General features: G+C 38.0%; 1 protein-coding gene across 1 annotated transcript in view; it reads left to right on the plus strand.

Moving 5' to 3' along the window:
• LOC128990402 (CD151 antigen-like) overlaps positions 1-16,488 on the plus strand; it is a 47,390-nt gene that overhangs the window by 27,262 nt on the left and 3,640 nt on the right. Inside the window, exons 2-4 of the mRNA XM_054412750.1 lie at positions 2,724-2,842; positions 8,217-8,408; positions 16,140-16,313. Coding sequence (XP_054268725.1) covers positions 2,747-2,842; positions 8,217-8,408; positions 16,140-16,313 — 462 coding nt within the window. The 5' untranslated portion in view covers positions 2,724-2,746. The remainder of the gene's footprint in view (positions 1-2,723; positions 2,843-8,216; positions 8,409-16,139; positions 16,314-16,488) is intronic.

Genomic DNA, 16,488 nt, shown 5'->3' on the forward strand with positions numbered 1-16,488 from the left:
TTAGGTTGGGAATTGGAGGTCAATCAAACTCTCGCAACTACACAAAAGTGAACTGACCCGAGTGACCCGACACCCCAATAACTGGCCTGTTTGAAAGGAAAATCTAAGAAATTGCAAATGTAGTCGATTCGGAGAAACGTGCGAGGGGATTAACGGGACATCGCTGTATTCTGTTCACTCATATTTCCATTACCTTTCCAAGTACTGAATGTTTATGGGTTTGCTTAGATTAAACAAAAGGTGGAATACTTTGTACCAGATGCCTACGACTACATTTTACAACAGGTATTTCTTTAATCTTTCTCAGTAATAGCTAGTCACGGGTTGTTCCTGAATTATATTGTATTATTGTTCTAATACAAACGAGAGAAATTCGTCTATGTTCACGGTCGTATAACATAAATTGGAGGCTATAACATCCTCACGAAGTTGAAGCTACTGTTTTAGAAATATTCAAGTGTATTTTTTATTTAAAAAATGTATGCTTGAATAATCATTTACAATTCGAGTTTACTCCGTGATTAATAAAATAACCCTACAAAAACACTTCAATGTACTAAATCTGTTGTCCCTAAGCTCTACAAAAGTAACCATTTAAACAAGGTGAAAAATGTAAGGGGAGATAGAACTAGATATAAATACAAGTCGTAGTTACGACTAGACCTAAGTACAATAAAAATAGAGAACGAGTCGATTTAAAGAGTCGTTCTCAGAGCTTAGTCAGCCTCCGTTTGCCTCCCCCTCGGCTCAAAACCCGATTTGTCCCCAAGTTTCCGTGTCCCTAAGTTTCCTCGTCCCCATCTTTCCGGACACCTCACAATAAACCTCCCCAACTGAGGGTCGCCCTTATGTTGCCACTCCAGCCATCACCGACTGTCAACCGTTAGGCACTCAGCTGATTTCAAGTATCGCGTTAAGTACATCGGCAGTTAGGAAGGGTTGAAAAACCCAGTTGCTCTGCATTGATTAGCGTATTAGAATAAGCTGTTAAAACAGCTGTTACGATATAGATGGCATTATAGTAGGTTAAATACGCTCCAGAATTACTTTCGTATCAGAATTAGTATCCTCATGGATCAAATTAATGCAAAGTGGTGTTTGTTTGTTTAGAGTTTGTAGGCTTTTATTGTTGCCACGACCCAATAATTTGCAAAATTATATTTGTAAATTATTGCTTGTCCAATGGCATAGTCAAAGGTATAACTCAAGTAAAGTAATTGTAGGTGTAAATTATTTTCTTCCTTTGGGAAAGTAAAAAATAGTGCAAAGGGAAATGAAAATAGCATAAATAAGCAACTTTGTGTCAAAACAAAATAACAAATTTGGTATGTATGTAGTCCTAGGAAAAAACACATTTTTCGTAAGGGGATAAAACACATGGTATTGGTGATTAAATTTCATTGGGAGGACCTTCGCTACTGGGCAGGGTTGCCACTTTAGGTTAGGGAAAATGGGATATTGCCCCCCTCCCTCTAGGTGTCGAAAGAGATCTACTTCAAATTTATGTTTATAAGTTTTTCATCAACAATTTTACATTGCCAGTCAAAATTTCACATTTCTCTCTCCGTCATGCCTGTCGTCGTGTAGGCCCGAGGCACAACGGTCCGCTCACCGCCAAAGTGAATGCTGATGCTGAATGTCCGCGACGCGACGCCAGCCGCAACTTTCTACGAGTTCGCCAGTTTAATCATGGCAGTCGTGGCTTTACCACTTTCTATCCACTTCCGCGGCTCGGCACCCGGAGAAATCTTTAGTTAAATTGATTCGAAAGTTCGTGATTGTCAGTTTTTTTGTCGCATTGAAATGTTGAAACGTTTTCACTCGTAGTAAAAGTGCGATTGTGAAGTACTTTTAAGATGATAAACCGTGAAATGCCTATCAGAAGGGTGATAAGCAATATGAGAGTAACGTGTGAAAGTTAAGTGGAGATTGAAATGAATCAGACTCTGTAGTTTTTCTGACCAATTTGCGGTTTCCTGGAGCATATTTAGTCATTGTAGGTCGTGACTAGCTGTTGATTCATAATTGAGTAATGTGGCTGAATGGTACATAAAACATTTGATAAAACATTCCATAAGTTCAAAACATTCAGAAATTCCATAAAACATACATTTAATTTTACCCAAACCTCCCTTATTTTTCCTCAAATAACGTATGTACGAAATAGTGTAGATCTTAGATAAAAATAACCAGACAGAGATCTTATACTCCGCATATACTGAGACCATGGTAAGACGTATTTTGTGTAGGACTCTATAGATTTATATCAAAATCAGATAAACTGAAATTTCCTAAAAAAAAGTAACTAAAAATCTATCGTGGACCAGCGTGCGTTTGTACGGCTTTTTTTGGCTTAAACATGAATTTATTTCGTGTTCAATACATGGTGTAGATGAAGTCCATCGCCATAGTAAATATTATTGACAATGGTTCAATGTGTCTAAATATCTACCTCAATTCCAATCTAACCATTCCAGGCTTTAATAAAAACATTTGGTTGAAGTGGTCGATTGAAGACATCTGCATAAGTATCCATTTTAGCACGCAGGTTTACAAAAACCTTCTATGGAGTATATTTGATGAAGTTTGGTGACGGACATTACTGACCCATGGAAACGTGACCAACCCCGTATAATGAGTGAACTAGAGAAGCTTACGTTGACAAGTAAACGCACTCTAAAACAGTTAGTGAAGGTGTGAGATTATTATCTGTTTTGTTGCAGAGAGATGATGATGAGATAACGGCATGGCCACCACCACCCCCGCCAAGACCCGAGACTCCGACTTCTGCTCTGTCAACTTCCTCACCTACTTCTTCCACATCTTTAACATCGTCTTCTTGGTAAGTAGATTCGACTGCTTGCAATGTTAAGTGAATTTAATTCGTTGTTTAAGGCCCTTTTATCATAATTTAGACTTGGTAAGTAAAGGTGTGACTTGGTTGTGATGTGTAATACAATTTTTGAGCACAGGAGTTTATACAAGCAGCTACGGAACTATGAATAACGATCAAAACAGCCTGTTAACCCCTTAGTATTTTCCACCTTTAAAACGATGGATTTAAAAAAGTTCAAGCTCACTATAGTTTTAACCGTCACATTTCTCTATTGGGGGAGGTCCTTTAAATAAATTTTCAAAAATATCAAATGTAAGCCACCTTATTTACAGAATAACACCTTATTTTAAAGAAATTGGTTGAAACACATTGATGCAACCCTAAATGAAAAAAAAAAAAAAAAACACCTTCAATTTTAATCGACATTTTTAACACTTCCTCCACAACACAATACGTTCCACTACAGTGAAAGGAGAGGGAAACGGTTCCAAGTTGCAAAAACAGTTAGAAAATACAGTATGAACGTAATGCTAGAGTTTCATCGGTTTATGGTTATTCGCAAGAGGAATACTTAGAAGGTTTTCACACTTTCCGAACACCCGGTAAGTCTCGGCAACGACTCAGCGCAGACTCAGTACTCCTATCACTACATACATCAGCTGATTCAACACCTGTGCTGATGAGAAGATTGGGTTACAGACACGTGCAGCTTCAGCACAGCGCGTGCTACGAACGGTGGAGCACACGAGCGTAGAGTGAAGTTCTGGCATACGAGATCACTGGAGTAGGCCTAGAGTAGAGTACCATTCGGGTCTTAGGGCGCTGATGTAGTGGAGCACGAGCACTGAAGGATTAGGCTGGAAGACTGCTGGAGTTCTAAAGCTTCCGGAGCGCTAGAGAAGCGTAGCACTGAACAGCAAGAGTTTGGAGCAGTGAAGACCTTTGGATAGCTCTAGCCTTGGAGGAATGCTAGTGTAGAATTGCTGGAGTACTGTATAGTGGAAGCTCTGGAGTGGCGTCTGCTGGAGAACAGGTGTGTCCAGTGGCTCTTACACGCCCACACTGTCTTCGGAATGCGGCGAACCCACCGTGAAGTGGATCTTGTATGCAGGTCTGACCAAGGTAGAATGCAGGCTGTTGGAGATAACAGTCTGAAGAGAATATTTGATATGTTTACGTATTTTGTACCCACGAGTTGTCTTTATGAAATTAGTGTACGCAATTTAAGATTGGCAAAGAATCAGATCTCGAGTTTTCAACATTTAAAAATCATCCAAGGAGAAAACTACCTCCACACACAAAATGCATGCCTATATGCAGAGTTATGATTTTAATTAGACTTGCTGTACCACAAAATAAAGCTGACTCACTTTATATCTTTGACACCATGCCTCAACATGCTCTGGGGAATAAACTAAGAGTTAATTTGAACAATGCATAGTGAGCCACATATTGTTAGCTATCCATGTTTCGATTTTCATTAGCCTACTTCCGTACAGCGTAATCTGTTCTCCCCTGCCCCCAATACAATCTTAGTTCTTCATCTATGTCAAACCCCCAATAAACTTAACAATTTTTTCTCACCTTCTATTGCAAAGAAGAAGCATTTTCATCAAGACACAGTTAGAAAGCTATAATATAATACTAATACATAGCACATGGTTACTAATACGGCACACGTTTTAACACGTATTTATTACTGTGGGAATGTACGCTCATGGAATGCACGCCTGAACGACGTTTTGAGGTTAGGTGTCAATGTTTACGGCACTTTGCCGCGGTTTACAGTGCACGTGTGTGGCCGCCATGTTAGTAAACATTCCCGCCATCGCGGTCTCGGCTCGCCACTTCAGACACGTTCATTTATTTGTGGCAACTCCAATGTGTATTTGTGTTCAACATGCAACGGGTCAGAAATAGGCCAATGCTTTCATCTGTACAAGTGGAGAAATTGTTACCTGTGGCCGAAATATAAAATTATATCTTTCAAAAACTTAGATGAACTTGCTACAAAGCAATGGCCAAGTCAAAACTTGGACGGAATTGATTAAAATGATGATTCACTCTTAAATTCATCTGAAGGACCTTCAAAAGAAAGAAACTTTAAAATTGTATTTAATGAGTTAAAATATATTAAAAGAATTTTAGCTAATGCAGTAGCTTTGGCTGTATATAAACTACCACATTGAAACCCCCATGTACAATCGAGATTGTTGATGTAAAATAAATGTCTCCTTCTAATAATGTATAGGCCTACCTACCATTCCAAATAATGTGAAACTGTGAAAGAGCATTGTATTCTAAACAAAACCAATAATACGACCTTAACGTTTCCTTGGCTATCACAGTCAGCATAAACATCTGCAAGAGGAAATAGAACTTCAATACAGTACCTCTCTTTATGAGAGGTTCATCCAGCCATGTTGTGTAATGTCTTTCAGTAAAAACAAATGCTGCAACAGGATTTCGACTTCAGTATCCAATGTCAATGGTTAACAGGATGTGGGTAGGAGGAAAATTATAATTTGAAGTACGTATTTAGAGGAATCGAGGACTATATCAGGTATTGAAGAAACATTGTTGAAAACGGGTTGATTATACAAAATAATCTTGACAAATACACATTCTCATTTACAACTCAAAGAAGGTTTTTGCATATTTGTAAATGATAGTGCACGTAGTATTGTTTATGTCTCTATTGTCCGTCGAAACATGCCAATGACGTTTGCATACATTCACTTAATTGATTTTGACTTATGGTGAACATTGTGGGATCTGAAAAACTAAATTATCATGAATCTGCACCTCAAATAAGCCGTGTCAACCTTAATCACATACGCAAGTGACAATAACCATCAACTGCCCCACTAATGCTTCTCGTATCAAATCTTGCTCGTGAATAACAAAATGAGAAAATAGCCTCAATTCAGTAAGTGGTGTAAATCCTAATTCCACATTGGGAACAAAACGGCCAACCACAATATAATTCTTCTCATCTCACATCAAATGTTGTTCACAATTTGAAAAAATCAGACTACTGCACGCCGATTACTGATGTCTTAATCAGACACTGGTGACAAACAATCTGACCTCTGTAAAGCTGAAGAGGGAAAAAGTCCAAAACAGCCCCAGAAGACTCAACACCCTGTGAAGTCATTATCACTCTACGTCTTGTAGAGTGAATCCAAATCATCCGAATCTGGAATCTCAATAGGCTATGTCAGTTTTAATAACACACCCAAGTGACAAAAGCCATCAACCACCCTTGCAATTCATCTTGAAATCTCACCCATGTATATTTATGACGAGAGAAATAATTACAGCATAGATCAACTCTGACAGAGACAAATGTGCTGTTTACACTTGCTCAGACCTAAATCGACTCCGACACTCAAGACTAATGTTGACGAACAACCAATTCACTCAATTACCGCTGAAAGTCGACATTAGTTTAGCGGCGTGATTGAAGACGGCCCGCATAGCTGAGAGTGTGTGTGTTTGATACGTGCCAAGCATAGCTTCTGGGGCCCCGCTACTGAAGGGCCCCAGTCAGGACGTCACTACCCAGATGGGTCGAGTGGGTGTGTGTTTGACACGTGCCAGGCATAGCTTGTGGGGCCCCGCTACTGAAGGGCCCCAGTCAGGACGTCACTACCCAGATGGGTCGAGTGTGTGTGTGTGTGTGTGTGTGTGTGTGTGTGTGGGTGTGTGTGTGTGTGTGTGTGTGTGTGTGTGTTTGACACGTGCCAAGTCTAGCTTGTGGGGCCCCGCTACTGAAGGGCCCCAGTCAGGACGTCACTACCCAGATGGGACGTCATTACCACACAATGCCACAGCCCGGAGTGAACCATTGTCTCACGGCTCGGTGATCCTGGATCAATGGGGATTATAACAAGCGTACAACTCCATTGCTGAGTCATTCCACGCTCAAATTGGATCCGGATGATCATGAGTCATTTTGAAAGTTACATGCGGGCTCTTAGACAAAAGTTACTTGTAAGTAGGATAAAAGTCACTGAAACAACTGGATTGGTTACAAATGTGTGTTACTAGAAGAGAGCTAGTAGGCCTTTGCACTTTTTTTAGTAAAAATAGTGAACTCTATACCTACTATTGGTTATGGAAACAAAACTTTATTCTTCAACTCCGATTTGATTTCTATTCTATTCCATGTAATTGGCTGTAGCATAATGAAAACTTTAGGAACTTAAGAAACCAAACTTATAGATTAACTAAAGACAGTTGAGGATTCTTTTTGATGTCTTGGACTCATACTAATGTTTACTAAACAAGTGTCGATTTTGACTTAGGGCGTTCATGGTAAATAATTACGAGATGAATAGGCTGTTTGTTTAGCTGATCTCGTAATAATTAACTAAAAACAATTCTGTAGTTTGTGCGTTTACCTGATACAGACACAAAGTCAGAAACAATAATTTACTAATAAATATTGATTGACAATAAGTTAATTTGATGCAGTGATTTCTTGGTCTTCGACTACTTAATCGTATAGTGGGGATAGACATTATATTATGATCAATCCTATCATTTAAAATCATTTAAAATCACTCGAAAATTGCTGCCAATTCCAAGACTACCTCCGATATTACCTTTAGAACATGGATAAATAATTGTTGCTTTCATTTTTATCTCTCCTTGGCGAGGTTTCCAATCTGAACTGAGGAACAGTGAAACTTTAGATTTCACTATAGACAATTATCATATCATAATTTATAGAAACTTCTTGCACATTATACATTATACTTCACTTTATTTCTTTTTTAAAGGGTTGGTCTCCTCTTTTAACCCAGCAATTAGCTAAAGTCACAAAGAGCTGTGTGTGGAACTTGCCATGGATGAGGTGGTAAAGTAAAGAATAAATTGTAGTGGTGTATTTAAATTCGCTGTCATTTTTGTACCGTCTTTCAATCTACTAAGCATACTCACAAGTCACTCTTTGATCATGTTTCTGTTTATACCTTTTTTTTAAGTATGAATCTAGAAAATGTATGTGAATCCCTACAGTTTTATCTAAGCTATCTAAACGAATTTGTTCTTGTATTCAGGTGTACTTCTTAACAGCAAGGGATCAAGGCTTAGTGGCTTTGTTAAGGAAGAGAAGAAAATCTGAAGAAGTTTAAAAGTTGGTTCTTCATGGGTTCTACTGTCCATGAAGATGTGTCTATAGCCCAAATGCATTTTCAGGAGGGTAGATGCAGTGACTTCCCAGCTTTTACCATTCTGAAAACGTATTTGAGCTATCGATAGCATAGCCTCATAATAATCCAGGAACTTTTTGCAGATCTCTTGGAGTTTGGGTTACGTTTTTTATTTGGGACCTCTCTCTAGAATGTTAATTACACCTCTTTGGTTGTTCCAGCTATCAGGCTGTGGAGTGTTGGCTGTAGGTCTATGGTCAGTGATCTACAAGCACCAGTACGTCTCCCTGTTGACAACATCCACCTACGCCCTCACAGGGTACGCACTCGTCCTCGCCGGAGCCCTCGTACTCCTGGTGGTCGTCCTAGGATGCTGCGGAGTGTGGCGAGAGAACAGATGTCTTCTGTTGGTGGTAAGCCGTTGTTGGTGGCCATTGCTCTAACGTTTTGCATCCCTTCCATAGGTATAATGGTATATCGAATTTCGGTTAAGTTGTGAATGAAAACGACCAATCTGTAAGGCTAGCAATTTCTACTTGCTAAAATTGCTAAACTTCGAGCTATCATATCAAAAAGGTTCACTCATACATTTTACTTACTTGAATATTTTTTTTACCTTGAATAGATTCGAAATTTGACTATTCAACATGATTTGTCCATACAAATCGTTAGTTGATTCTGATTGGGAAAGAACTTTCTACGAAAAATCAACTGAAAATAACATTATATTGTTGAATTATTGTGATCTTTGTTATTTTCTTAAACACTTGTTAATTCTCTTAACTGGTCAATTACTCACAGATCTAGATCTATATGAACTAACGACGGCATAGTTAGTAATCGTATAACTTAATAATGAGAGAGGTTATCCATGTAGCTTTACTGGCCAAGATCAGATATTGTGTATGTAGTATGGATCAGTATTTATTAAAACAGATTTCATCAACACCTGAAAACTACTGACTTTTCTCAAGATTAAACCAGAGATCTTCTGATAGGGTGAGCGATCTCGGTTTAGGTGTTTTCCATTCGTTTTGCAAGAGACGAAAGATATTTTCCACAGCAATAACTTGAGTGTACACATCTCTTAGACACACACCATCTCGTTTCTCTACTTTTCACTGGCTAGCTGTTGTACATGTTTTCTACCTGTTTTACAAGGAAGATATTCTCCACAGTGGTACTGTATAAGTAACTACAGCATTTACTGCAAAGTATCTCGTCACTATAAACTACTTCTTTGTACTTCCTAGATGTTTTACTTGTTTTCAACTGGTTTTACAAGGAAGATATTCTCCACAGTGGTACTGTATAAACAGTAACTACAGCGTTTACTGCAAAGTATCTCGTCACTATAAACTACTTCTTTGTACAGCTTCTTCCTAGCTGTTTTACATGTTTTCAACTGGTTTTACAAGGAAGATATTCTCCACAGTGGTACTGTATAAGTACCTACAGCATTTACTGCAAAGTATCTCGTCACTATAAACTACTTCTTTGTACAGCTTCTTCCTAGCTGTTTTACATGTTTACATCCTGTTTTACAAGGAAGATATTCTCCACAGTGGTACTGTATAAACAGTAACTACAGCGTTTACTGCAAAGTAACATCTCGTCACTATAAACTACTTCTTTGTACTTCCTAGTTGTTTTACTTGTTTTTCGAGGGGTTTGCTGACGCCACGTCTAGACCGGATATTGAGTAACCCATCTTCTACTTCCGGTGCTGAGAAAGTGTTTGGTTTCTGTTGAACGCTGAGTCTCATCTTGCTTGGTTTGAAGGTCGACGCAGAAACCTTATATGATTAGGAATGCCATATTTTGGCTAAACAAGATGAAGATGGAATAACCTACTACTGACGTGGTAGTAGAGATTGGAGAACGTTCTCTACGAATTATCGGGACAATAATTCTATCTTTAAAATGATTACGTTAAATATTATTTAATTTTAACACCTATCTTTATTACAAAAAGTCGTGATTTCCCCCCTCTTAAGCATCGTTACATTTAATAACTTTTAATTGTAATTGAATGAAATGTATTAATGAATAAATACACAAAAAACTTCTATGTATCGTTTTATTCTTTGCAGGGTTGTAAACCTGTATTCAAACTCGATTAAAATAATTCCATGCATTTTATTCCCGATTGAAAATTTAAACCAAGTCTGTAACTGTAAATGAAGATTGTTAACTACAAGTAAGAATTGAAAATAAGATAAGCATCTACGAGAAGGAATTAGTTGGCATCGTTTCTCCCATTTATTCTCTCAGCTGACAACAATGTATATCTGGGCCAGCTGGGCGTCTCTTGACTGTTTATAAACATCATCCTCTTGTCGCTGTCATTGATCTTCAATCAGCTGATCTCTTATCTTCATTGTTGCGACGTTACTCACGAAACAAACAAACAGCTGATCGATCACCTCGTTAGATGTTGATAGAAGCGGCTCTGCACAAGAGGGTTGCTCATAGTGTGACGTTTTTGTTTAGTGAATGCCATTCAAAGTGGTGGATAATACAGCAAATCAAATAACAAAAAATATGTTTATTATAAATATGTCCGTTCTTAAACAAATGTTACAGCATTCAATAGCAAAGACATATTTTTTAATTAACAGTAAAACTTGGGCATAATAAACTTGACAATTTTACCCTTGCTTTTGATTAATCAAACAAATTTATAAACATTACCAATAGTTGACTATTAAACATACTAGTGTAACATCTAAAAATTGTAACATTATCAATTATCAATCAATTATCAATTATCAATTAGTTAAGATGGGGACGCCACTATGTGCGTATTTTAACCCAAATATGAGTGAAGGATGAGTGTAGGATGAGTGGCGCGATCTTGTAGTCTTGTTAGTGACTAAGGCCGACATGTTCCTTAGACACAGCTGTTAATTAATAGCCCATACAGCTAATGGCAACTAAGGGACCTACAGTTTATAGTGGAATCCGAACCACGTATCATTAAAGCTTGTTTTGATAAACGTTTTATGTAAAAGTGCTCAAGTCGACAAAATTTTTCCTCGTATTTTACAGTAGATGTTAAATATGCATTAAAGTCATTCTATTTGAACCATGAGAATTATAAATCCATAAAATAACATGTTTATCAATAATCATTGTTTTCAATTCCGTCCATTAAATGGGAAAAGGATGGAAGTCTAAAAAAGAAAATTAACCCCACTATTGATCCAACAGAGAACAGACACAATTAATTAAAAGTCACCATAAATCTTGATGAACCCATTGATTAAGACTTTTAATAGATTTGTTGTTGGACAACTTTGTTTCTACTTTGTTTCACGAGAAGATATACAGTGTTGAGACAGAACATTAATTTAAGGTTATAATAGAAATTTACGTTGTAATTGTTGTTGTAATTCGTTTGTAAATTAAAATACTCCCTGAAGTAACCCACATTCGTAAAAATAAATTCCAATGTCACGCATAGTATGTGATGCATAAAAAGTATGAAGTAATGACATGACATCATATTTCATACTCATGAGGTTAGGTCTAAAATGTTTTTAGATTCTGCATAATTTGTATTTCAATTGGAGTTCCAGCATACAGTGCGAGTGGAGTAATTTGATTGGCTGATCCAACAGTGTCAGATGGCAGATGCAGATATTCCACATTTTTAACTAATTATAAAATGAAACTGTTATAACCTAACCTAACCAACCAAACTTGCTAATAATGAACAAAATCAAATGAAGGTTTACTAATCGAAAAGATATTTTCAATCAACACTAGGGCAGCTCATAAGAAACTGTACCCAAAGTCATGACATCAATATGTATTTTAATATGACCGTTGATGAATAAATAAATGACGTCACTGTTAGATCAGCCAATCAAAAGACTCCATTCACAAGCCGGAACTCCAATAGAAATAAAAATTATGCTTCCTGGCAGAGATTTGCACCCATAACCCATCATAACAGAAAGTAACTTAGTGGAATAAGTGATAGCATAACATCATAAGACTTGTTGTAAGATTTGTGAGGTTAGTTCTATATAGTCTTAACTGTTTCTGAAGGATATTTTCGCCCAGTGTCTGGCTATTATCACAGAAGCCGTTATCACAAATCCTTGTGAGGTAATCCTCAGACAGCTCAGTCTCGTGTGTTTAAATATACCCACCTTGCCTCATATAAATTACTAAGCACTCGAGATATCACTGGGTTAATGACCGCACATTGTGTTCTTATCTACCTAGGTTTAGTAAGAATGAGGAAATCATTGTTGGGCAATATGTGAAATTAGCATAGCTCTGAAACGTAGCAGATCATGCGATCATACGTTCTAAGAGTGTGAACTATCGTGTGGTAAATAATGTACATTTACTAATGAAGAGTCGTATATATCTTTGCAATATCTTTGAATATCTTTGCAATCCTATTGCAGAATGATACAACTTTTAATCCAAGACTGGATGACAAATGGAGTCTAGTTTGACGGATTTGTATTATCTTCATAATAACGGAAACCAATTAAGCCATTAACACAATTAAAGTACACTGGTCATTTTGCCAGGATGATCAATACAAAATAATTCACACAACTTAATCACGTTGGTTAAGCCAATTACACTATCTGTGAGGCAAATGATTTTCTGCATACCAAACAACACCTCTAAATGAACAGGAAATTATCAAGTTTTCAAAGCCAACAAAGCCGGTAAAAAGTACGTAGTAAAATTGCTATACCTCAGGAATATTTGGTCAGAGTTAACCCGTAAAGGGAATGGTAACCTTGCCGTTTTACGGTAAACGTTTTTTCATAACCGTACATTTCGCAGATGTACAGGGTGTTTCAAAAGGACTCCACAACGGTAACTCATAATGGAAGTTTAACCAGATATGGTTTTCACTTTATCAAAATACCGCTCTTTTCCGTTCAAGTTTAATAGTTACAATACTACAATATGACTTCCAAGTATGATGAAGCAAGTTTAATAAATACCGGTAGATTTTAGAAAAACTGCAGCGCTTTTCTGAATCACAATTATGGAAACCTTAAAATTTAGAGAACTGTCAAGAAGACCATCATGTCCTAACGAACGTTTCTATAAAAGGTTAATTCTATACTTTACCCCACCTTAACGTCGGTGGGGTAAAGTCTAGCATTTAAAACTTTGTAGTTGTTTTAGGATGTGTCCTTTTTGAAACACCCTGTATTTTCTCTCGCAATGTCTACCAGAATACGTCTGTTCGACGACATGTTTACGGTCCTCCAGATATATCTCGGTCACAGTGCACGTGTTCAAAGACGTGGCGACCAGAGATGTGGGCGTTTTATGGCAAGGGTTCCGAAGAGTTTTATAGTGTAGTAAAATCATAATTAGCTCCGTTCAAAAGTGAACAGACTGTTCAGAGATGAAGCGGTTGAAAAATGTAGTCACCTTACCAGCTAGAGTATTCTTGGTGTTCAAGACTGGAATCTCTATGAGATTTAGTTTATGTTTAAGAAAGACGAAACACTGGATTCGGTATCATTGTAGGTACTGAGTACTGACTTGTTGATCACTTAAATGTATTTTTCAGCCGAGAGGACGTACTCCAGAGGAAGGTAATTAAAATGGCCATTTACAAATTTTAACTCTAAGCATAGGAGGGACACGTTGCGTAAATGGCTACTAAAATAAGACCATTCGTTTGGAAACGGTAGTCACTAAACGTTTGTTTTATGCTAAAATTGTTAAAATACGAATCAGTAAGTATTTCATTCCGTTCAGTACGTTATTTGAAATTACATTAGCACTAAAATAAAACAAACTTTGGGTGGCTGCAATGTCCCAAACGAATACAGAATTGCTGGATACCTGAGGGAATAAAGTGTTCGCCCAAGAATCTTAAGATCGACTGATCCTGAAAAAAGTCAGTACCTTTTAAATGATTCCCAACTGGATCCCTTTTGGCTTTGAATAGCTTGAGGTGGAAGAAACAGTGTAAATTAGCCAGTATCAAATTGTTGGTACACGCTGCATATCCTTTTGTCGATCAGGAAGGTATGCAAGTAAATTAAATGACACTTTGTATCTTGCTTTATGAACCGTTGAAATCACGTTTAGAACAGAGCGAGCGAGAAAAGAGGTCGAAAGACTCACGGTTTGAAGCGGTTCACTTCACATCTGCAACGAATCCGTAATGGGCCATCGCTGACTTGTAACCACATTGGACCGCTCAACTGTGGAATACAGCTAAGAAAATGTTCAGATGGTACTTAGTAAATGTAGACGGGGCAGTAGAAATACCCCTGGCTCAGCAAACATGTTTTACCACGTTCCTAGTTGATAGAAGCACTCACATTTCACTCATATTCAGGTTTGATACATATAATTGAGTCTCTGTTTCAACGGAAAAGTGATAGAATAATGAACATTCTCGTAGTTTGCGTTCACACAAAATAAACACACATACACAGATACTTCGTAAAGGAGCCAAATCTCAACAATCCCATGCAAATACAGCCAAATACAGCTAATTGACTACAAGAGATACAGATAACCCAGTTTGCTGGTTGGATGTGGTGATGGCGGGGATGGTGGGGGGTCAAAGTAAAAACCCCGCTTGTTAAGGGGGCATTCCGCGTCGCCATATCCCCCACAAAGCCCCAACGCGCCTTATCCGCACAACAATACATCATTCGCTAATTGGCTCGATGGGATCCACAGGCAATAAACCCGAGAGCTCAATATTATGGAAATGAAATCAGCTGCGGTCGTTCTGCAGAAATGCAACGGCCTGTGAAATGTTTATGTGCCATTCCAGGGGGATGTTGGTCTACGGGAACGGTCCAATTCGTTTTTCAGCTCGTTTGGTTCTTTCTCTCGTGTTTGCGGTGCGGTTCCGAGCGATGGTCGGTCTATGAGGTTGTGATTTCATTGGATTACGCTAAATATGTAATTGCCGTTTGGGGCTTTTTCTCCAAGTTTATATCATATATAATTCATATCATGCATGTTTTCTCAACACGCATATTCATTAGCTTCTCCAAAAAAGCGAGCATAAAAGTGGGCTCCAAACAACTGGGTCGAAGAATCATCACATGGTGGGATTTACATAGTGGTATAAAGTAAATGCTAAAAGTTACTGATGGATTGATGTTTAATGGGATTTTTTACTATTGATTACTTTCAAGTATTAACCATTGATGTCTGGTGATATTGACCCTGTATTGCAAGCTATTCCATTGCATTGATAAATAATGTGTTAAACCAAGACATCCCAAACGGTTGGCGTATCTTCACCAGCGTCCGTCTATTTGTGGCAACACTTTAGTCGGTTATCTCTGGCACTCTTGAGCGTGTTCGTGAACGTGTCGAGGCGTTCAAGCGTGTACTCTCATTTGTATAACCACAGCCTTCCTCATCTCATCAACGTGTGTTAATTAAGCCATCGAGGAGGCCGTGCTACGGCGACACCGTCAATAATTAACATTAATTAGACGCAGAAAAAAATACATAGAAGCTGGCTGAAAGGTTTTGCGATTTTATGTTTTACATCATACAGTAGGCTACTTTTAATAAGAACTTTATCTATCCGTGATTATGATTTCTGTGACGCAATTTTGATTTGGCAATCATGTAGGATTCCTTATCACATGATTAAACTTATCAAGTTGACGTAATTTTGCAGTCATCGGTTTCATCAGAACGGTTACGGAATGTTTGGAATCGAGTGTCACTGTAGTTGGCTTGGAATCGAGTGTCACTGTAGTTGGCGTGACAAAATGGATGAAAATAAAGATTAAGACTAGCTTTACAAATACTCGTATTGTATCCTTCACATGAAATTTCTTAGGGGAATACGTGAATTGGCTCTTTACTTACCAAGGCGAACACAATTAAAATGTATCACGCCTTGCCTGTTGTTAGAGTGATTTGAGATACAAACATAACTTAGTATGTAGTTATTGTGCTCTTTAGTTATCAGAAGGCTACCGGTTCAATCCCTAAAACAGTTGATCTTAGTCAGTAAGCAACAAAGCTATAATCTAATTCATTTAAAAATCATCCTCATCTCAATCTCAATTCAGGTTAAAATATGCATAATTTAATGGTGTGACTGCAAATCTAATTTAATCCTATTTAACCTATTGAATCTAATTTATTTTGTGGTACAGTACACGTTCCTGTTGCTGCTGATATTCCTGCTCGAGGTAATGGCAGGACTCCTGGCCTACGTCTATCAGGCTCAGATAGATGACGAGTTGTCTCACACGCTCAACGCCACCTTCCTGGAGACGTACAGGATCAAGAACGAGCAGACGGCTGCCATAGACAGAATGCAGCAAGAGGTTTGTGTGTGTGTGTATTTTTCTTTCAACTCATTGAGTTCTGGGCCAATTTGTCAGGCAGAAGAGTAATAACTTGCCTTTTGTTACCCCAGACCCCCTTGGGTGTGGAGGTGGCGTCTTATTAGATTACTTACTACATCCTTGGCAAATTTCAAGTCTCTAGCACGTTTCTAAA

The sequence above is a fragment of the Macrosteles quadrilineatus genome, unplaced genomic scaffold (assembly GCF_028750875.1).
Source record: "Macrosteles quadrilineatus isolate MER2022 unplaced genomic scaffold, UCM_ALF_1.0 Scaffold_3__2_contigs__length_128488019, whole genome shotgun sequence".
Taxonomy (NCBI): domain Eukaryota; kingdom Metazoa; phylum Arthropoda; class Insecta; order Hemiptera; family Cicadellidae; genus Macrosteles; species Macrosteles quadrilineatus.